The sequence below is a fragment of the Sphaerodactylus townsendi genome, linkage group LG04, assembly GCF_021028975.2.
Source record: "Sphaerodactylus townsendi isolate TG3544 linkage group LG04, MPM_Stown_v2.3, whole genome shotgun sequence".
Taxonomy (NCBI): Eukaryota; Metazoa; Chordata; class Lepidosauria; order Squamata; family Sphaerodactylidae; genus Sphaerodactylus; species Sphaerodactylus townsendi.
The window spans coordinates 141,983,312-142,005,372 of record NC_059428.1 but is presented as its reverse complement, the minus strand read 5'-3'; the positions used below and the strand labels follow the sequence as shown (position 1 = coordinate 142,005,372).

The window sequence follows — 22,061 nt, the reverse complement described above, 5'->3', positions numbered from 1 at the left end:
GCTGCTCAAAAAAAGTTCAGCTCTGAAATTTAGGCAGAAGTCGTCTGTATTGTATACTTTGCAGAGGGATCGTGGCCATTCCAGGCTTCTGGGTAACGGGGGTCCACCTCTATCTGGCTCATATGCTCCAGCTTCTTTCCTCTTAACCGACTAAGCCCTGTGCAAAACAGAAATTTGCTTCCCCTTGCAACACTGCCCGATCCTCCTTCCTTGCCTTTTTTGCAAGCCGCTCTTCTGGTGGCGCGTGAGTCTTTTCAAAGGTGTCTTTTCAAAACCAGAAGTTCTCCTCCTCGCACTGTCGCCAACCGGCAGCCTCTCCGTCCTGGCTCAACGGGCCGTGCCAAGCCTGGCCTCTTGCCATTTCGCACTCTAATCCCTTTAAGGCCCCCTTGTCTAAATTTGTTGCTGTTCTCAATCCTTCCCAGTTGAATATAATCTGTGAATTGCATTAGTGTATGTTTCCTCCCTCCTCCAGGGTGATTAAAGGATCAGTAAACCCCACCTAACCCCTTTCCCTCGTGCTTCCCTTGCGGGCACCCTGCCCGTTTCTACCCTCTTTGCGCCTGTGACAGTCGAGTGACTTGCAGTTCCACACTGCAAATGGGCAAGTGAGGTGAACTGAACCGGGGCTTAGGCCAAGAAATCCATGCCCGTTCTTTAGTGGAATGGATAGCACTGAAATCCCAATCAGTTATAGTCGCACTAGGTCTTTGGCCTTTTTCCTCTGTGCAGAGCTCAAATTGCAGGGACCCATCTTTCCTGGGGAATGCAGCATTTGTGCATCTGTCTCTGTATGTTCAAAATTTAAATCTGAAAAGGTAGTGATAAAAGGTGTTGTGGCTGAAGGGCTTTGTCCCGGTTTAACAGACTGGATGGCACGCATGGGTTGTTGTCAGGAAAACACTTTTCCTGGGATTTGTCTCTGTGTCTCACCTTCCTGAACTCCCCAGAAAGGCAGGATAAAAATGCTGTCGAATGGAGTCTTTTGCCCCAGTCTCTCCCCCTCCCCCTTTTTAATCTGGGCAAGCTATTTCCAAAAGTGTTCAGTCGCTGTCAACCTTAAACGGTCAGGATGAAACTGTGAATTATGATGCGGAGCCATAAAGCCTTTCCCCAAAGTCCTAACTAAACTGGGTGCTTTCGCAGGCTGTGTACATGATGCCCACGGAAGGAGACGACTCGTCGAAAAGCGTTCCTTTAGCCTTGCAGAGAGTGTTCTATGAGCTCCAGCACAGCGACAAACCTGTAGGAACTAAGAAGCTAACCAAATCTTTTGGGTAAGTGCCAGCAAAATATCAGTCTTCTCCCCTCTTTCCCCTTCTCCTGTTTCTGTGGCTTCTCATGAGCATGCTCTTCCGATGCCTAAAGCGTTGTCCGGCAGAAGAGGGCAAGGCCTTGTTTCCTTCTGCTCCAGGCCGGAACTTAAAGGGCTTAAGTTGCAGGAGAGTTGGTTGACCATCAGGGGAAACTTCCTAAGAAGAATCTGGCAGTGGTCCCGATTTGAAATGTCTGCATGGGCTCCCCCTCGCTGGACGTTTTCAATCAAAGTCATCTGTCAGGAATGCTCTGGCATTGAATTTCTGGCTAAATGGGCTCATCGACTGCCTCTAAGGGCCCCTTCCAACTTAGGTTCTTCAAAAACAGTGCCTCGTACGCTGTCCCGATTGAAGGACTGGGCATGTTCCAGAGTAAAACGCTCTCTTGTCCCACACTGTGGGATATGAGAAGGGTCGTGCATTATGTCCAGCACACAGCGCAGTTTGGCCGTGCATGTATGATTCTAACAGCGGTACCCCGGTTCCCCTTGAAATCTGGTGAACAGCTTGGGAACCGAACAGATCTGTTCAAATCACAGAATTCCAGTCTGCTGGGGGGTCTTGGGTAGACAGGGATTCTGAGGAGCCTCTCGTTCCGGGCTTTCACTTGGGGATACAGCACCTTCGTTCACACCTGCCCTGTTTGGTTTTTTTGCACAGGAACAAATAGTTCTAATGGTTGCAACTGTTTTTGTTATGTGACTGGCAAATTTTGTTTGTTTGACTTCAAGATGGGAGACTTTAGATAGCTTCATGCAACACGACGTCCAGGAGCTGTGTCGGGTGGTACGTATTATTTCCCATTGCTCTCTGCACTTGATGCATAGCGTGAGGAGATGGTAGCTCTGTGTTGTATTTCCTTAAGGGCTCGATCCAGCAGGGAGCCCTCCTGAGCAAGCCCCCTCTGAAGCAAGAGAAATCCCTTTTGGATGGTACCGCATCCAAATGTGAATCACTCCCTGGACTGATAAGCCCCACCCGCAATACAATACTATCAACCACATCTTTGCATAACAAGTTCCACCCAAACACTTACTGATTGGTTCCCCACCCTGGGACATGGACAATGCATACCCCAAACATTCCCTTCTCTCTGGACACAGTGTGTAACAGACTTTCCTCTGCGATACACCTCTGAAGATGCCAGCCACAGATGCAGGCAAAACTTTAGGAACAAGATCCACCAGACCACAGCCACATAGCCCAGAAAACCCACCATAACCAGTACTGCATTCTCTTTACCAATGCTGTGGGTCCAGGTTATACTGGAACTCAGCTGTTTTGATGGTCAGTTCTGAGGCACACTTGGTGACAAGTGTGTTCCTGTCCACGTGCAAAGCATCATTGCACCCGTGCTGGGACACAGCAGCCAACTCTTCATCATTTGAGGTTACCCGACCGGGCTTCATATCTATCTAAAAATGTGGTGTCCAGGCAACAGAGCTCGGCCAGCTGTCTCTAGAAAGCAGGCATTTTTTAAATAAGATGAACCCACGTAGGAAATCATTTGCAGCAGGGCGGGGCAGCATTTAGCAAGTGAAAAATCAGAGTATTGTAAGCTTTTCCTATAAGTATTGATTCTTCAGATGTGGCAGTCGGGAAGATTGCCAGTGTGCAGCGTTTGAAATCTTCAGCCGAAACAGGAAAAATACTCGCTGTTGAATCAAGACAGCAAAACGTAGTTCTGTGTGATCTGGAAGCATCCAGGGCTGCCGCTAAGGAAGCAGCTGGCCTCTGTCGTACCTGGATCGGGTGGGAGCCCCTCGGAGCCTCTGAGCTCTTTAAGACAGGCCTTATAAACGAGCATGCTTTTCCTGAGACGTGTCTTCTTTTCCCTTTCAGCTGCTCGATAACGTCGAAAACAAAATGAAAGGAACATGTGTAGAGGGCACGATTCCTAAATTATTCAGAGGCAAGATGGTGGTAGGTATTTGGGCTTGGAAGGGTTTAGGGGCAGAATGGGGGGTTGTTTCTCTGTCGGCGTGCATCTCACTGTCCCTTATTTCTTTTTGCTTTGGCAGTCTTATATCCAATGCAAACATGTAGACTATCGGTCTGAACGAATAGAGGATTATTACGATATCCAACTAAGTATAAAGGGAAAGAAAAACAGTAAGTGCGGAAAGTCTCATGCTTGAACCCGTGGCTTTTCTGAAAAGTCCAGTATAAAGTGCAGAGGACCACTGGGGCAGAGGCCTAAAGATAACTTGTTTTGTGCCGTCTGATGCAGAGTTGAACTGGTATAAACCTCTGTTCCTCGTATCCCTCTTTTCCAGTATTCGAGTCATTCATTGACTACGTTGCAGTGGAACAGCTGGATGGGGACAATAAATACGATGCCGGGGAGCACGGCTTGCAGGTACCCAGGGAGCAGCAGTGGTTAAGAGCAGGTGTACTCTAACCTGGAGGAACCGGGTTTGATTCCCTGCTCTGCTGCCTGAGCTGTGGAGGGTTATCTGGGGAATTCAGATTGGTCTGTGCACTCTAACACACACCAGCTGGGTGACCTTGGGCTAGTTCTTCTGAGTTCTCTCAGCCCCACCTCCCTCACAGGGTGCTTGTTGTGAGGGGGGAAGGGAAAGGATTTGTAAGCCCCTTTGAGTCTCCTGTAGGAGAGAAAGGGGGGGTATAAATCCTACTCTTCTTCTTCTCCTCCTCCTCCTCCTCTCCCCTGGCAGAAACTTCTGGGACGATCCCTGATTCCGTGGACGCACCGCGGGTCTCAACTTTGTAGATGGAATAGTCCATTGCAGCGGACTGCATCAATTCTGTTCTTCTTCCCTTGTAACGCAGGAGGCAGAGAAGGGTGTCAAGTTCCTCACGCTGCCCCCTGTGCTGCATCTGCAGCTCATGCGGTTCATGTACGATCCCCAAACAGACCAGAATATCAAGATCAACGACAGGTAAGGGCTGACTTTGTGTTGGAAGGCTAAACCACGTTGTAGGGTCCTGCGACGAAATGACCACATCAGACCTGTAGCTGCCGGCACATTAATTTCTTTTTGAGGGAGGACAACTAAAGAAACAGATAGAATTCTGTTTGATAGAATTTTTGTGGTGCAGTCGTTCAGAGATTCTCCTCCAATGGCGGTGCTTTCCTCCAGAAGATGGCTCTTTGTGTTAGAGGGAAGCACTGCCCTCCCCCCCCACCCCCGCATTTGTTTGCAGTTAGCAGATTTTGACTCAGAGACGCTGTAACCACACACGACTCTTCCTCTCTTCCAAACCAGGTTTGAATTCCCAGATCAGTTGCCTCTCGATGAATTTTTGCAAAAAACCGACCCGAAAGATGCAGCCAACTACATTCTCCACGCGGTCCTCGTACACAGTGGAGACAACCATGGCGGACATTACGTTGTTTACTTGAATCCGAAAGGCGACGGGAAAGTGAGTGAGGCCGCTGCTTGCTCACAGAGCTGGCCTGCTATCTCCTTCACGTAATGCTTGCCCTGTGAAACAAGCAGCCCCGAAAACAGGTGCCGGGTCAACTGCAGCAGGATGGACCAATCACGACAACAACTGGGCTTCCCACTCTGCTGGAATTAGTGCTTCTAACCAAAATCCCTGACCAGGGTTGGGGGGAATCCCTACATTTGATGCAGCACAGAACTGGCGTAACCTCTCGGGGCCCCTTCCACACACGCAGAATAATGCACATTCAGTCAACTTTCACAATCGTTGAAAAGTGGGTTTTGCTCTTCCGCACAGTAAAATCCAGCTGCAAAGTGGCTTGAAAGTGCGTTACTGTGCACGTGCGGAAGCGGCCTCAATCTGTCTTTAAACCCTAGTCCGGTTTCTGCTTGAGCTCCGTCAAAGATGTCACTGTCCCCTTCCCTTTGCAGTGGTGTAAATTTGACGACGATGTCGTGTCCCGGTGTACAAAAGAAGAGGCTATCGAACATAACTACGGCGGCCACGATGATGACTTGTCTGTACGGCACTGTACGAACGCCTACATGTTGGTTTACATCAGGGAATCCAAATTGAGTACGTATCCCCCTGCTCAGCCCTGTGCAGCTCTAGGGCTTGCCTTGTAAGACAGAAAGCAAACTTCCAATTCAGACTCTGAAGCAGATCAAGAAACGGCTTGTAAAGTTGGGGGCACGTTGCAGGCCCGAGTTGTGACAGGTTCGGCTGTTTTAAAGAGCGGAAACTCACACAAAAACTGTAATCCCAAAAGGTATAGAAAGCAGAGTCAGTTTGCCACCACTTCCAGAGTTCGAACAGTATGTAAAAATGCAGTTTGCCAAGATGAAGAACATACACATTCTCGTATATCAATAGGACAATGTAATCTTCAGCCCGTTCTGCACCATCCGGCATCCTTTCTCCCAAGTGTTCCGCAATCAGCTGTAGGACTGATTTAGCTGAGGGGGGATTATAGTGGTCCAACCCCCCCTCCCCCCACACACACCAGGGCATCAGCAGAGGGCTAGCAAGGGGACCAATTTAAATTAGAAAACTTTGTCCGGATGTCGAGACTGTTGCCAAACATTGGTGGTGGAGGGAGTGCTGTGAGGAATACCTGCTTGCTGCTGCTGTGTCAATAACATTTGTAAAAGGGCGTTCTTTGTCTCTCTGCCCCTCTCTGTTTTCTAAGCCAACTTTCTTTTTCAAAAACGTCACAAAGCCTCTGCCTGCCCTTTTCTCTTTCTCCCCTTGCTTCCCAGGTGAAGTCCTGCAGCCGGTCACAGACCACGATATTCCCCAGCAGCTGGTGGAAAGGTTGCAAGAAGAGAAGAGAATAGAGGCTCAGAAGAGAAAGGAGCGGCAAGAAGCCCACCTCTACATGCAAGTTCAGGTCAGCAGTGACAAAGAGCTTTGGGTGTTGCGTCCATTGTGCCCCCCCCCCCTCCCCGGGCATAGGAACCTGAAACTCCAGTGGAAACCACGGATGATCAGTTGGGGCCCTCTTTTGTCTTGATCTTTCTTCCGGCCCCTTAGCAACCAGGGCGATTCCATGAGCATACAGGTTGAGCATGAGGAGATGTCACCCGTCCCTCGCCACTTGACACCACCAGTGCTACCCTGCTCTTGGCACTGTGTTTTCTTCCCCGCTCTGCCGCTTGAGCTGTGGAGGCTTATCTGGGGAATTCAGATTAGCCTGTGCACTCCCAACACATGGCAGCTGGGTGACCTTGGGCTAGTCACAGTTCTTTGGAGCTCTCTCAGCCCCACCTGCTTCACAGGGTGTTTGTTGTGAGGGGGGGAGGGAAAGGAGATTGTAAGCCCCTTTGAGTCTCCTATAGGAGAGAAAGGCGGGATATACATCCAAACTCTGCTTCTTGATGACGGTTTTCTAGTCTAAAACATGAACTCGTGGCCTTCGACATGTTTTTTCACTCAAGCTTCACAGCAGTTCCCTCAAGGGGAAGGCAAGGGTTTCCTGCTTAACAGATAAAACAATCAATGTGAAAGCAAACAGCCGTAGGTTTAAACAACACAAAGGCCGGTTGGTTTCCAAAAGCCCACCTTTTAGACCAAAGCATCAGGGCATGTGGCCTGGGGCGCCCCCAAATTTGCATCAACAGCTAGCTGTCTATTAGGATCAGCAGAACGGGAGACGGGGTTGCCCCCGGGCTTCCACCAACAGGGTTGTCAGCTTATCTGAGCGCAAGCGCAGGCATGCTTGGAAGGATATTGGGTGGGCTGCCAAAGCCAAATGATGTTGTGGGAGCTTGTGAAAGTGGGTAGAAGGATTTCTTAGAATGTCGTCTGTAATTTTCAGATCGTCACAGAGGACCAGTTTTGTGGCCACCAAGGAAACGACATGTACGATGAAGAGAAAGTAAAATACACAGTGTTCAAGGTGTTGAAGAACTCGACGCTGGCAGAGTTTGTTCAAAACCTTTCTCAGACCATGGTAGGTCAGCCCTCTGGAAGGTCTGGCTGTTCCTGGCGCAGATACTTGGCATTCTCCAGATTTTTTTTGGGGGGGGGGGGAGGGGGAGCAGTGTTATTTAGCAGAGTTATAGCAGTCACCTTTTTTCCCCGGTGTTCTTTGCAGGGGTTTCCTCAAGATCAGATCCGGTTGTGGCCAATGCAAGCCCGAAGCAACGGAACAAAACGGCCCGCGATGTTAGATAACGAAGCGGACGGCAATAAAACTGTAAAAAACCCTGGTTTCAGCATTTGTAGTTTATAGTTTGTATTTTTGCATTGTTTTTACATGTTTTGTTATATTGATCATAAGCCTCCTCGAGCCCTCCAGGGGATTGGCGGGCTATAAGTGCAAAAATAAATAAAATAAAATATGGAAGCGGGGCGTTGGCACATTTTGAAATAATTCATATGCATTCTGCAGTGAAGATGTGCCTGTGGAATGGAAGGGTCCTTTGTAAGTGGCTAGAATGTGTGTCCCACTTGTGCCCACTGAAGCACAGTTTGTCATAGAAGGGTCCATTGTGGCGACAGGGTTGGACGGCGTGGAGATAGTGGCTGTGATTAAGAGCCAGCTGCTGTTCCCCTGGAAGTTGTCATTGTATAAAACATTAAGCAGGCTTTAAGTTTTATCTCCAGAAGCCCAAGTAAAAGCAACTAGTAGTACGGTGGTGTTTGGGTTCACCCTGCTTAATCCCTTTCGCGCGCAAATCGGCACTAATTTACGCAACTGTTGTGATTTTTATTTCTAAGTCAGTGAAGCGGGTGGAGCAGCATTAACGTAAAGCCAGCCTGTTCTGAATTGTCATGGCGTAGTGGTTGTTGACCCCGGTGTCTTCTCTCTGTTCCTCTCTGTTCACAACGCAGATGATTGAGCTTAGCGACAATGAAAATCCATGGACAATATTCCTGGAAACGGTAGACCCAGAAATGGCTGCTACGGGAGCAACGTTACCCAAGTTTGACAAAGACCGTAAGTGTCCCTGGAGAATCCTAGAGCTGGAAGGGTCTTTGAGATGCCATCGAGGCCAGCACTGTGCATACATTGAAAAAGCTGGGGGGAAGAATTAGGACTAATAAAAGGAAACAATTCTTCGTGCATCGCGTGGTTGATGTTTGGAATATGCTGCCACAGGAGGTGGTGATGGCTGCTAACCTGGATAGCTTTAAAAGGGGCTTGGACAGATTGATGGAGGAGAAGTTGATCTGTGGGTCCCAATCTTGATCCTCCTTGATCTGAGACTGCAAATGCAGACCAGGTGTTCGGGAGCAGCAGCAGCAACAGAAGGCCATTGCTTTCACATCCTGCCTGTGAGCTCCCAAAGGCATCTGGTGGCCCCTACGAGTAGCCGAGTGCTGGACTAGATGGACTCTGGTCTGATCCAGCAGGCTCTTTTTTATGTTCTTATGTGCTCAGCACAGAAAATCCAAAGTGAGAGCAGTTCTGACCAGTCCAGTTTTGGCTTGAAAGCCCCTCCCAGATAATTGGTCCTGTATTTAAATTACTCTCAGTTTTAAGAAGTTTTCTTCCAAAATAGTTTGGCGGAAGTCATCATCTTCCCGTAATGTCAGACTTGCAGAGAGCAGGGCCTTGCCCTCGTCCACTGGATAGCCTTTCAGGTGTTTGAAGAGCGTGAATGTTCTTCCCCATAGCCTGGCTTCTCTCAGCCTCTCCTCTGGGACTCCCTCTGAATTCGTCCCATTTTGGTTAGGCCCTCAGAAGTGTGCACATTTCAGCAGAAGAAGGGTGACTAGTGTGATGTAGTGGTTAAGAGCAGGTGCTTTCTAATCTGGAGAACCGGGTTTGATTCCCCACTCTGCCACTTGAGCTGTGGAAGCTTGTCTGACGAACTAGATTAGCTTGTGCACTTCAACACATGCCAGCTGAGTGACCTTGGGCTAGTCACAGTTCGTCGGAGCTCTTTCAGCCCCACCTACCTCATGGTGTTTGTTGTGAGTGGGGAAGGGAAAAGAGTTTGTAAGCCCCTTTGAGTCTCCTTACAGGAGAGAAGGGGGAGGGGATAAAAATCCAACTCTTCCTCTTCTTCTACTGCAGAATGTAATGATGCTGTTCCAGATCCTAAGAGCCTCTCAGCTAAACTTGCACATCTGGGGCGGGGGTGGGTGGTGGGTGTTGGACTTCGGTTTGTCAAATAGCTGTTCCCTTTTGGCATGTGACCCAACTGAAAGAGCGTTCTAAAAGCCATTAGTGGCATAGAAGTCAGAATTTCCACTGGGCATGTTTAAGCTTTTCAGGAGGGGGGGAAGACACCCAAAATTAACCCTTAGACCTCAGCCATTGAATGACACTTTGGTTGACCATGTTGTTTGGGACCCAGGTAGGCCAACTTTCAGGTTATCAGTTGCTGCCATACTAGCAATTGCTTCAAATTGATTAGGAGACTTAATTGCACCCGCCTCAGTCAATTAATATTTTTAATTCTGTCCTTGAACATGTGAGTCACATAAGGCATGCTTTGGAACGTTTTTCTGTTTTAGCCTCCGCAGATGTAGTCTCTCTTCAGTTCTGTCCTTCTGATGTGTTTTTCCCCTTTTCGTTTCCTAATTTTGTAGACGACGTAATGTTGTTCCTGAAGATGTATGACCCAAAGACACGAAGTTTGAACTACTGTGGACATATCTACACACCGATATCCTGTAAAATACGTAAGTAATCGAACGGCACTACCATGCCTGTTACGTCTGCAAGTCCAAATAACACACATTGTGGTTCCAGAGGAATTTAGAATCATTGCAAGGCTTATTTTTAGAATTGGCTAACCATGGTTGTTCACTGTGCCTCACTGGAAGGCTTGACATGGGCAGGTGAAACAGGCGTGTGTTTGGAAAGCCGGCAAAAGCATTAACATGCCCGTTTTCTTTTCTTTCCAAAGGTGACCTGCTGCCGGTTATGTGTGAAAGAGCAGGATTTCCCCAAGAATCTAATCTTATCCTCTATGAGGTTTGGATCATTTCTGCTGTCTTAAACAAACTTCTTTCTTAGTTTTCCTGATGGTAAATGGGGTTGAGGAGTGCAAAATGCTGTGTCCCCTAAAGAAATGGAGTTCTGAAAGCCCGTTACTTTCAGGTTTACAGAGGGGTTCCTCTGATTCGTATCCCTTTGAATTCAGATTTCTGCCCAGGTGTGCTTGTTAATTTTCGCTGTAAAAACGGTGGGAAATGGGTTTCTGAGGAATAGATTGCCCCCAAAATAGATTGCCTCTGTTGGCAACAGAGACTCGAGAGTTGGAATGCTATTCCTATGATGGGCTTGCTTTCTGTTCTGAGTTCCTTTTTTTAACATTCGTTTCTATGAACAGAAAAACGGGACTAACTTTGGCAAAACTTTTGTGTGTGGCTTCTTTCTATACATAGCTGGATCCATGCCACTCAAGAATTCAGCAGCATAGGGCAGATTTTCTTAAGAGTTGTGAGCCTTTGGTAAAACACGCTGGCAGAGAACATTACCGCCCCGCCCCACAGTGGATGCGTCTGTTCCTGAGTCTAGTTCTCTGTCTGTATCCTCAGTCCTCCAGCGCAGTAAAAATTTTGCAAGAAGGGTGAACCGCCTTCATCAGGCACAGACAGGTTTTGGCCCATAGCAGAGAAAGCTATTTGTTAGTCTATATCAGGGGTCTGCAACCCCGCGGCTCTTTCGGAATTATACTGCAGCTCTGCCTGGCCTGGAGGTCGGAGGTTAGCGTGGGCATGTCCCTCCAGCCCTCCAGAGCAGTTCTGGAAGGAAAGGTGAGTGGAGGGGCTGAACCTGAGGTGGTTCTGCGCATGAGAGCGCCACTTTTCGCGTCCCCTCCACTCACCTTCCAGCACTGCTCTGGAGGGACACGCCCATGCTGCCCTCCAACCCCTGGAGGTCAGAGGGTACCGTGGGCGTGTCCCTCCAGAGCAACCGCCATCCTCCCTCTGCCATTCCCCCTCTGCCCTACGGAGCAGATGGCTGCCTGTTCCGTCGGGCAGAGTGGGTTTCCCTGCTCAGCGCCGCTGCCTCCCGCAGCATGAGAGGCGGCAGGCCGCAGGCACCATCCCCCCTCTGCCCCACGGAGCAGGCGGCTGCCTGCTCTGTCAGGCAGAGGGGGTTTCCTTGCCTGGCACCTCCGCCTCCCAGCGCTGGAAGGAAAGGTGAGTGGAGGGGCCAAACTGGAGGCGGCTCCATGTGGAGCTGCCTCTCCGGCTCAGTAGATCTTTGGGGCCGTGGAAAATGGGTCCAAATGGCTCTTTGGGTGGTAAAGGTTGCTGACCCCTGGTCTATATGACCCCTTCTACACATGCAGAATAATGCACTTTCAATCCATTTTCACAATTGTATGCAAGTAGATTTTGCTACTCCACACAGTAAAATCCAGCTGCAAAATGTATTGAAAGTGCATTATTCTGCATGTGTGGAAGGGGCTTATGATATCCCAAGGATGCTTTCCCATCTATTTTTTTTAAAAACCTAGGTTCATTGTGCCTGGGAGGTTACAATATGGCTTCTGCTGTGATAGTGCTCCTAGGAACTCACATTACTCATGTGCAAAGGGGATAAAAACACATTTTGGACTGGGAAGGGGGTGATTTGTGCTTTAATGAGAAGAACCTCTGACACGTTGTCTCCCCTCCCCTTTTACCTCAGGAAGTTAAACCGAATTTAACGGAGAGAATTCAGGACTACGACGTGTCACTCGACAAAGCTCTTGACGAACTCATGGACGGCGACATCATTGTGTTTCAGAAGTAGGTATCCGCCAAGGCCCAGCTGTGGTGGTTGTTGCTGACGCTCTAGGCAGCATTTAGAGTCTGATTCAGACATCTCGGTTTTTTGCGTTTTTGAAGTCGACTCTGACTCCACAATCAAATTTAGGTAGCTGTGGGTTTCACCTTCAGCCAGGTAGGACAGAGCTGTTCTGGGCTTTTGAAAGCTCCCTGTGTCGAGAGGGCTTTTCCCTTGTATAGGAGAGGGTCTCTTGCTAGCAACATAGAATCATAGAGTTGGAAGAGACCCCAAGGGCCGTCCATGCAGGAACATACAATCAAAGCACTCCTATCAGATGGCCATTCAGCCTCTCTTTTAAAACTTCCAAAGAAGGAGACTCCACCACACTCTTGAGGTAGTGCATCCCACTTCCGAACAGCCCTTACTGTCAGGACGTTTTTCTTGATGTTTGGGTGGAATCTCTTTTCCTTCGCGTTGAACCCATTACTCCTGGCCCTGGTCTCTGGAGCAGCAGAAAACAAGCTTGCTCCCTCACCAACATATGCCTTCAGATATCTAAGCATGACTATCATGTCACCTCTTAACCTTCTCCAGCCAAACTAAACATCCCCAGCTCCCTGTCTCTCCTCGTAGGGCATGGATTCCAGACCTTTTGCCATTTTGATTGCCCTCCTCTGGACCCATAATAGAGTCCATAATGGGGCCTGCTCAGCTGCCTTGGATTCTTTCCAAAAGGCATTGACAAGGCAGTTTCTATTGTCACTGTAGCCCACCTTAGGTACCGACTCGGGCATAATACGACTGCAATTTTATCTCGCCTTCACAGAGATGACCCTGAGAACGATACCAGCGAACTTCCCACAGCGAAAGAGTACTTCCGAGACCTGTTCCACCGAGTCGATGTCATCTTCTGCGACAAAACCATCCCCAACGACCCGGGCTTCGTCGTCACGTTGTCCAACAGAATGAATTATTTTCAGGTACTTTCTTCCCTGGCGTCCCTGCCGAGGGCGCCAGGGACAAGAGCAGCTCTTGCTGTCCGACTGGCAAAGGCCTTTAGAAGTTTGAGGACGGGATTTAAAAGAGACGTCTTCTCTCTGAGTGGCCTGGTCAGCCCCCATTTCCCAAATATTGCCTGGCACCTCTCCAAGGAACTCCGCATCCATTTTAGGGAAGGAGTGGTGTATTGGGTTTGTTTTCTGTAGGGAAGTTACTATTGTTTCTATACTCCTATAAACTATGGCTTATTTTTGTGGGGTTGTGTTGTCCCTCTCCCACTCCGAAGGAACCTGGGTGGGGAGGGAGTTTTTGAACCTGTTACCATTCTATCCTGCTGCTCACAGTGTCCACAAGATGTGCAACCACTTCAGATTTAGACTTCGATCGATCATTCTTTGGGCCAGTGGGCGCATATATCCTGTGGCTCCTGCCGTCCAGATCTTGGCTCCCCATTAACTTTGAGACTGTGCTAGTTTTCTGTTTTCAGGGGAGATTTCATTTTTTTAACTAGCATGGCGGGCGGGTTTAACCGGTTTCACCCATCTGCAGTCTGAAAAAGGTATAGCACGCTCATTTTCCTGAACGTCTAGTGGCTGGACTCGAGTTATCCTTCAAATTACTCTCAGTTTCCTGGCCGTGTAATGGGTTTCATTCAGAGCAATTCGTGTCATGGATACTGTTTGGAATCCCATGGCGTTCTGAGCTCCTTCCAGAGTGAAGGCAGCGTGCCGAATCGCAATAGCAAAATTGCTTGTTGTGCCCCCCAAAACTTGCTTTTGTTCTGAATTCTTTTTTAAAAAAATGTTTTCTAGGTTGCAAAGACCGTCGCCCAGAGGCTTAATACAGACCCCATGCTACTGCAGTTCTTCAAGTCTCAAGGGTAAGAGGGATTAATCTAAACCAGGGGTGTCCAACTCTGCCCCTCCAGATGTTCATGGACTATGATTCCCATCAGCCCCTGCTGATGGGAATTGTAGTCCATGAACATCTGGACGGCCAGAGTTGGACACCCCTGGTCTAAACAACCCCCCTTTTAGATTCCAGAATGCCTTTGATCTAATCCTAGCACAAACACAGCCTTGGGGTTGCGGGTTGGGAGGGACTTGCTTGTGAGCACTGGAGTAAACCTGCATGTGAAAAGAGAATAAAAATGCAGTCGAGGCGATGCTTGGAGTGAGTTTCTGTTTTTCTTGTTCAGTTATAGAGATGGCCCAGGTAACCCTCTTAGACATAATTACGACGGAACTTTGAGGGATCTTCTGCAGTTCTTCAAACCTAGACAACCGAAGAAACTTTACTATCAGCAGGTAGGATTCTATTGTATTTACATACGTCAGATGGATGCTCCAGTTCATCAGCACAATGACTAAACAGTGTTTTGAGCGTGTGTGTGTTTCATTACCCCTTCAGCTCAAAATGAAAATCACAGACTTTGAAAACAGGAGAAGTTTTAAGTGCATATGGCTCAACAGCCTATTTAGGGAAGAGGTAAGTCTTTTGTTTGTTTGTTTGTTTTTGTTTTTTGTTTTGTTTTGGAAAGCTTTGGTTAGAGAGCCAAAGAAGGAGACCCAGCAAAACGCAGGGTCTTTTTGACTGAGGTACCAAGAAACGGAAGCTGAATTGAAAATTAAAGTTTGGCCCACAGTTCTCTGAGGAGGTAGCCTTCGTGCACTATTTGCCAGTTTAATCCAAATTCTGGCCTCCGTCGCTCAATACAAAGCTTAACACCCCTGCTCCCGAAGCAAATGGATTTTTTCACATTATTACCCGATTTTACAAAATGGTGTTTTCCTCTTGCAGCTCTCTAAGTAATCGCCTAACGGCCTTTGACTTTGTCTTTTCGGCGAGGCAAGGCTGTTTTATATTCATGACACAGCAGAATTAAAAAGGAATTGTCCATCTTTCATATGAAGAGCCAAAACACATACACCCCCCCCCCACCACCACCACCAAAAAAATCTTACTGGCCTCTAGGGTGGGGACTACTACTGGACTCTTAGCCAGCTAGAGGAAGATTGGCATTGTCAGCAAGCACGGGTGTGCCCCATGAGTTTCTCTGTGCGTTTCACGGGCCTGTTTTCCCCCTTTCTGCCTTCTTTAGGAGATAACGCTGTATCCAGACAAGCACGGCTGCGTACGAGACTTATTAGAGGAATGTAAAAAAGCTGTAGAACTCTCTGAGAGGGGGTCGGGGAAATTAAGGCAAGTTCTTTCTGTTGTCCGAAACATATATCTTTGCCTTCTCCAAATTGCAAATTACTGTAGATTTGCCTCTGATTTGGGCTCGCTTGAGACTAGACTTTATACATCAGAGTGAAAATGGTTAGGGCCAGGGTGGTGTAGTGGTTAAGAGCAGGTGGATTCCAATCTGGAGAACCGGATTTGGTTCCCCACTCCTCCACCTGAGTGGCAGAGGCTTATCTGGTGAACCAGATGTGTTTCCACACTCCTGCATTTCTCCTGGATGACCTTGGGCCAGTCACAGTTCTCTCAGAACTCTCTCAGCCCCACCTACCTCATAAGGTGTCTGTTGTGAGAAGGAAGGGAAAGGAGCTTGTAAGCCACCTTGAGTCTCCTTGCAGGAGAGAAAGGTGGGATATAAATCCAAGTTCTTCTTCTTAGTCTTAAAGGGCAGATAGAGCAAATCCAAGGTTCTTTTCAGGCCTGTTCAGAGACCACGGACCCCATGGTCTGGTGTTATGTTGTGGGGAGCTTTGCTGGAAATACCCCCAAGATGCATCTCTGCATATTTTCCCTCCAGACGTCCTGTCAAAGGGCAAGAGGGCTGGAGCTCAGTTGTATTGATTTCAAGCGCTCCCATTGGTTGTATCTCTGAGTGATGCCACATGCTCTATAAGGGCATTGACATTCCCTCCCTCCTCTCTTTCCTCTTAAGGCTGCTAGAAATTGTAAGTTACAAAATAATTGGTGTCCATCAGGAAGACGAATTGTTAGAGTGTTTATCACCAGCAACTAGTCGGACGTTTCGAATAGAGGTAAGCGCAGTGCGGTGAAAACTTGGTATTCCGCAGCATTTTTTTTACCGTGGGGGGTCTGTTGGCCCAGGCTTAAAATTTCTGGGTAGGGGCAGCCACCGAAGCGTCCTCCGCATTTGGCAGCCACGCTGTCCCTGCCGCAAGCCACCAGACTGGCTTTGAAAGAAAGCCCTCGGATTCGTCTCTGGCATTCTCACCTGCTCCTCTGGCGAGTGCTCGACTGACGCATCCTTGTCTTTGGATGCAGGAAATCCCCCTGGACCAGGTAGACCTAGATAAGGAGAATGAGATGCTCATCACGGTGGCTCATTTCCAGAAAGAGGTTTTCGGGACATTTGGAACACCTTTCTTGCTAAGGATACACCAGGTGAGGCTTGATGGTGCGCTGGTTGAAACATAAAAGGCTGGCCTGCGGTTGCAGTCGATACCTGCTGTTGAGTGGGGGAAGGTGTGGTATTGTAGTGGTTCCCCCCCCACACACAAAAACCCCAATTCAGAACTGCATCTGCTGTTCAGCACCCACTTGAGATATGACCGCTTGTAGTTTATTATCAAAGGCTTTCATGTCCACAGTCAACTGGCTGTTGTGGGTTTTCTCCCCTGGGCTGGAGGGCATCCTGCAGATGGTTCCCACTGGCCCTTTCGGGGAGGCAGGAAATTGAACTTTTTTCCCCTTCCTGTTGGCCAGGACCGCCCCCTTTTCCTCAGTTTCGTCCCTGCCTCCACAGGGAGCAGCACGTGGATTACCTGCTCCACTCTGTTTCTCTTTGGCCCGTCTCGTCCCTGTGGCCATTTCATTTTTTCTTCTGCTGGCAATCTTCCCTTCAGCCTCCCTCCTCTCTCCGTTGGAGCTCCTTCCCAGCTACACAGGGACTTCTTCTCCCACTCCTTCCTTCCTTCCTTCCTTCCTTCCTTCCCCCCCTTCCCCGCTTGTTCGCCCAAGCATGCAGAGGGACCAGCATTTGGGGCTTTGATTCAGGACCTCAGACAGCATTTTCAGTTCTACATTTTGTTTGCATAGCAGCCCTGAGGCAGGTAAGGCTGAGATCATGAAATAGACCCCAGGCCACCTCGGAAGCGTCACTGTAGCATGAGGGTCTGAATCCAGGTCTACCTAATCCTTGTCCAAGTCTCTAAGCACCCAAATTCATCCATCTCTTTCACTCTTTACCAGAGTCCTTCTGGGACTTGGGTGTCAGTGCCATTGATCTTCTGGGGTTCTGCTTTTCGCAGGGTGAACACTTTCGGGAAGTGATGAAGAGGATCCAGGCTGTGTTGGACATCCAGGAGAAGGAATTTGAAAAGGTACAGCTGCAGTGGAATAGGACCCAGGGTGGTTCAGCATCCCACCTCTTGATGGATGAATGTGGTGTAGTGGTTAAGAGCAGGTGCACTCTAATCTGGAGAACCGGGTTTGATTCCCTGCTCTGCCACTTGAGGCTTATCTGGTGAACCAGATTAGCTTGGCAATCCAACACATGCCAGCTGGGTGACCTTGGCCTAGTCACAGTTCTTCAGAGGTCTTTCAGCCCTGCTACCTTATGGGGTGTTTGTTGTGAGGGGGGGAAGGGAAAGGAGATTGTAAGCCCCTTTGAGTCTTTTACAGGAGAGAAAGGGAGATATAAATCCAAACTGTTGTTGTTCTGTAATAATTCTGGTGCTCCCTGTCCGAATCCATTTTTGAGCCCAGTGTCTCTCTCTCTCTCCCCTCTTCCCTATTTCTTCTTCCTGAAGTTTAAGTTTGCTATCGTAATGATGGGTCGGCACCAATATCTAAATGAAGATGAATACGAAGTGAACTTGAAAGATTTTGAGCCCCAACCCGGTGAGTATCCTTGTGCGTTGCTTGTGTGTCCTCTTATTGGAGCGGGCGCAGGGCAGTTTGAGGTGGGGCCACAGGCCCTGCACGAGTTAGGCACAGATGTAAAAGGTGCTCGGGTTTAACCCCTTGGAGTGTCTCAAAGGGTGTTTGCCTGCATGCTTTCGGCCTGCTTCACCTTTGAGACTCCCTGCTTGGTGAACACCACACCAGGCAGATGTGTCCACGATTAAATTTGAGTCCATTGTTGCTGTGATGGAAACCACTGGGGAAGGGTCCGAAGCCCACAGCATACATATCAAGCGAGTCACAAGTTTGTACAGCGTGGTACAGTTGTTAAGAGCAGGTGCACTGTAATCTAGAGAACTGGGTTTGATTCCCCACTCCTTCACGTGAGCGGCAGACGCTAAGCAGGTGAACTGGATTTGTTTCCCTGCTCTTGCACATGAAGCCTGCTGGGTGACCCTGGGCCAGTCACAGTTCTTCTTTGAACTCTCTCAGCCCCACCTACCTCACAAAGGGTCTTGCAGGGAGTGGAAAGGGAAAGGAGTTTGTAACCCTCTGAGAGACTCCTTATAGGCTCGTGGTGGCGAACCTTTGGCACTCCAGATGTTATGGACTACAATTCCCATTAGCCCCTGCCAGCATGGTCAATTGGCCATGCTGGCATGGGCTGATGGGAATTGTAGTCCATAACATCTGGAGTGCCAAAGGTTCGCCACCACTGTTATAGGTGGAGAGAAGCAGGGTGTAAATCCAAAACTCTTCTTCTTCAGAGGTTTTGTGACTCGGTGCGCCGGGGGCATTTGCTTTTGTTTTCTGTGCGTTGTTTTTTGTGCACCAGTATGAATCCACTGACCGCCAAGTCTCTTCCCCCCCCCCCCCTTCTTTGTCTCTCTCTCTCCCGCAGGCAACATGTCTCACCCCCGGCCATGGCTAGGGCTTGACCATTTCAACAAAGCCCCAAAGAGAAGTCGCTACACGTACCTTGAAAAAGCTATTAAAATCCATAACTGACTGACCCTCTCCCGTTTGTTTGAGGCAAAAAAAAAAGAGAAAGAAAAGCAAGGAGGGGGTGGTGGTGACAATAAGTGTGTCTGTCTGCGTGTGAGTGTGTGTGTGTGCACCTTTTTAACAACTGTAGGACTTTTGGTACACGTGCACTCAGTCGGAAGTCTCCAGCAAGAGGATTTGCTGCGGATGTATTAATTTTATTTTGAGGCTGTTCAGTTTGGCTTCTCTGTAATCTTATTATTATTCTTATTATTGACTGCCCTTTTTTTTTGAGCAAAAACAAAAAAAATGAAGGTGTTTTATAAAAGCTTTTGGGTGCCAATGAGAGTTTTTATGGGGGAAAAATGTTAAAACATGCGATTGTCAGCGTAACGAGGGGAAGGGGCAGGTCGAGCGCTGAGGAGGCCGACGCTGGCAAAATGTGTTGTCTTGATGCTGCGGTGATCCGGAGGACCCTTGCTAGCAGCCCCTCCCCCCACCCCGTCCGAAATATCCATGGTACCTGCCGTCACTGCATTTAGTTGGCACTGTGGTCTAGGCTCACGTCCAATTGATTCCCTTCAGTTTATCTCCTTTAAAAAAAGAAAAGAAATGATTCTTTTTGTGCATTTGTAAAAATTTCAAACCGAAAGAAAAAAGAAGAAGCTCACGTCATCAATAAATAGCAAATCTCTACTTTGTTGTGTATACTCTTGGCACTTATTGGGGGGAGAAAAAATTTGTCGGTCTTTTCAATCGGTCTAGGATTTCTCTTTTTTATTATTATTACTTTAAGGGGGCGTGGCATTTTGCCAAGGAAGAAGCACGAGGCGTCTTAACATCTTTGGGGACCCCAGGGTAGGGAGGCCGGGGGCAAATTGTGTTGATGTAAAACAAAGTTGTTAAGGATAGAATCTCTGGTGAGTTGTTTTTGTTTTTTTTTAAGAATGGCAGACGAGGAACCAACAACCTTGGAAGGTTTGCAGAAGGCAAGAGGCGTTTACTTTTATATATATATAAATATATATATATATATATATAAAAAAGAAAATATAGCGAATCTGGGATGGAAGCGGGGGAAAGGCAGGCAGAATAGCTTTTTAGCACCGAGGGCCTGTTCATAAGCGTTTAGTAAGCTGTTGACTTTGTAAATTAAAAACGGGGTGGCGGGGGGGAGAGGGGGCGGGGGATGAAACTGTATATTTAACTGAGGAAACATGTACAATTTAACACTTGGAAATAACGATTTTGGGGGCGGGGGGCGGGCAAGGGGCAAGTCGGCAGAAAGAAATTCACAGATGTCAATATTCATGGTGTGTAGTTTCTACTTTATTTCCTCTCTTCCCCCTTCCCCCAAGATTGCTTTTCTATTTTAGTTTGGAGCAGACAGCCGTGGGGGCATATCTTAAGGGGTTTTTTGTTTGTTTGTTTGTTTTGAGTGCAGTTCAGGAAAAAAAACCTATAGACTGAGCAATTCTCTTCCCCCCCTTTTTTAAATTTGGCGTTCTCCCCCCCCCCCTCCTCCCAGCCCTGTTTGTCATTTTGTTTCTGTAGCTGCCCATGTGCAATGGATTTTCCTGTATATTGCCTTTTTGCTGGAAAAAAAAATGTTGTATGTTGAATAAAAATTTTCTATAAAATGTTCTTTCGGTGCGTGATAGCCTTGGGCATTGAAGAAGGTCTCTGCTCTCTCTTTTTTTCAAATATGCATTAAGGAAGATCTCACCGAGAATTTACTATTTTTTTTTTGGCAAAGTAACATTTTTGTGGGAATTTGGGGCGGGGGCAAGACTCGGTTTTGGCGTTTGATCAGGGCGGGAAGAGAGAGAGAAACAAATCTTGTGTATTTTATGCAGGAAACTTCCAGCAGCATCCGTTCGCTGGTTTGTGGGACAGAATGCAGCTTTCTTGAAGAGGTCTGTGTTGATAATATAATGCCCAGAGGGTGTTGTGTGTAGTGCTTGGGTGTGTAAAGCAGATATTGTTTGGAAAATTAATAAAACTGAGTCATTCTCTGTCTGAAAGCAATGCTTGCTCCAGAGGTTTGGTAGTAGGCCGCCCACACCTTACTGAAATCTTCATGAGCACATGATTTGTGCTAGCGTGTCTTGAGTAAATACAGCGTGAAACGATTTCTGTGAATTCTTCTCCCTGCTTTAAGAAGCGGCTAATAAGCATCTCTGAGATTTCTGAGTTGAGGAAAGTTTGGGAGTCTGTGGCAAGAGGCCCACCCGTTCAGGTTTTCTGCTTGGTTTTTCCTGACCAGATAACCTGGTCCTAGCCCATGCAGACGGAATTGGCGCCACTCCTGCTGTGTAGACTTTGACTTTCCAGTGGATCGGGAAGCTTGAATTCAGGGGTCTTGGGTTCTCGGGACTATTTCTGTTTCTTCCCCCTGCCCTTACTTTAAAAGCATTTCAACAGAGCAGTTCCAGACCCTTTTTGTGCATGCATGCATCACACGGAAAGCATGCTCCACTCTGGAAGCCAAGACTAGCAATCTCTGTGTCACCCCCAGACATCTGCTGATTCAAGGAAGAGCCAGCTGTCTGCTCTCACGGGGGCATCTCAGCATAGAACTGGGAAGGGTCTAACCTGCGGCTCTCCAGATGTTTATGGACTACAACTACCATCAGCCCCTGCCGGCTGATGGGAATTGTAGTCCATGAACATCTGGAGAGCCGCAGGTTGCAGACCTCACTCTAAATGGAGTTGGAAGCAACCCAGTATGCCCTCTTCCGATCAAAACTTGTGTTTAATAGAAGAGTATAGGGAGGAGATGGGTGTTTGATACCTACACCGGACCGGAAGCATCCCGAGCACTTCTGCTTCCAACTTTCAGGGTCTACCAAGTTTGTAGTCCTTGGGCTGTGTAGCTGACTTTCGAGGGCAGAGGTATCATTCGATGGATGCTTCAAAGGCCGGGGAAAGGGAGAAATCAGGACAGGCTTTGCCAAAGCCTCCCAAACTTGGGAGAAGCAGCATAAATGTTTGCCGCGTGTTCAGTTAGGCAACATCAAGAATCAAAAACGACTCCTTAGAACCATTTCAGTGTGGCGGGTCCTCAGTCCTTTGGACTTGCCCTAATCAGGAATTTATTTCTGAGATGTCAAGTGATTTCAGCAGGGTGTATTGACATCACGTATTTCTCTAAGAACACGCTACGTGTTGATCATGCCTTCTGTTTGCAAATAAAGATCCTGGCGACAGTTTTGGTTTCTTTTGCAATCACCTGTGGTTTGTAAGGTTAGAAAAAACATTTCTGTAGATGCAGCAAACCAGTGTATTTTCTGAGTGGTATTAAATTGAACTGGGATGCCGGGGGCAGCGTTGTTTGAAACATACAC

At 48.1% G+C, this 22,061-nt stretch overlaps 1 protein-coding gene across 1 annotated transcript in view; it reads left to right on the top strand.

Moving 5' to 3' along the window:
* Positions 1-20,358, top strand: part of USP7 (ubiquitin specific peptidase 7) — a 56,559-nt gene extending 36,201 nt beyond the window's left edge. Inside the window, exons 7-31 of the mRNA XM_048492972.1 lie at positions 1,147-1,277; positions 2,048-2,102; positions 3,159-3,239; positions 3,338-3,428; positions 3,593-3,675; positions 4,110-4,219; positions 4,547-4,703; positions 5,159-5,303; positions 5,987-6,117; positions 7,045-7,179; positions 7,324-7,425; positions 8,064-8,169; positions 9,771-9,863; positions 10,091-10,158; positions 11,827-11,927; positions 12,734-12,887; positions 13,719-13,786; positions 14,105-14,213; positions 14,317-14,394; positions 15,008-15,108; positions 15,803-15,902; positions 16,150-16,269; positions 17,136-17,207; positions 17,637-17,727; positions 18,632-20,358. Of these exons, the coding sequence (XP_048348929.1) occupies positions 1,147-1,277; positions 2,048-2,102; positions 3,159-3,239; positions 3,338-3,428; positions 3,593-3,675; positions 4,110-4,219; positions 4,547-4,703; positions 5,159-5,303; positions 5,987-6,117; positions 7,045-7,179; positions 7,324-7,425; positions 8,064-8,169; positions 9,771-9,863; positions 10,091-10,158; positions 11,827-11,927; positions 12,734-12,887; positions 13,719-13,786; positions 14,105-14,213; positions 14,317-14,394; positions 15,008-15,108; positions 15,803-15,902; positions 16,150-16,269; positions 17,136-17,207; positions 17,637-17,727; positions 18,632-18,738 (2,589 nt within the window). The 3' untranslated portion in view covers positions 18,739-20,358. The remainder of the gene's footprint in view (positions 1-1,146; positions 1,278-2,047; positions 2,103-3,158; positions 3,240-3,337; positions 3,429-3,592; positions 3,676-4,109; positions 4,220-4,546; positions 4,704-5,158; positions 5,304-5,986; positions 6,118-7,044; positions 7,180-7,323; positions 7,426-8,063; positions 8,170-9,770; positions 9,864-10,090; positions 10,159-11,826; positions 11,928-12,733; positions 12,888-13,718; positions 13,787-14,104; positions 14,214-14,316; positions 14,395-15,007; positions 15,109-15,802; positions 15,903-16,149; positions 16,270-17,135; positions 17,208-17,636; positions 17,728-18,631) is intronic.
* The last annotated feature ends 1,703 nt before the right edge of the window (positions 20,359-22,061 follow it).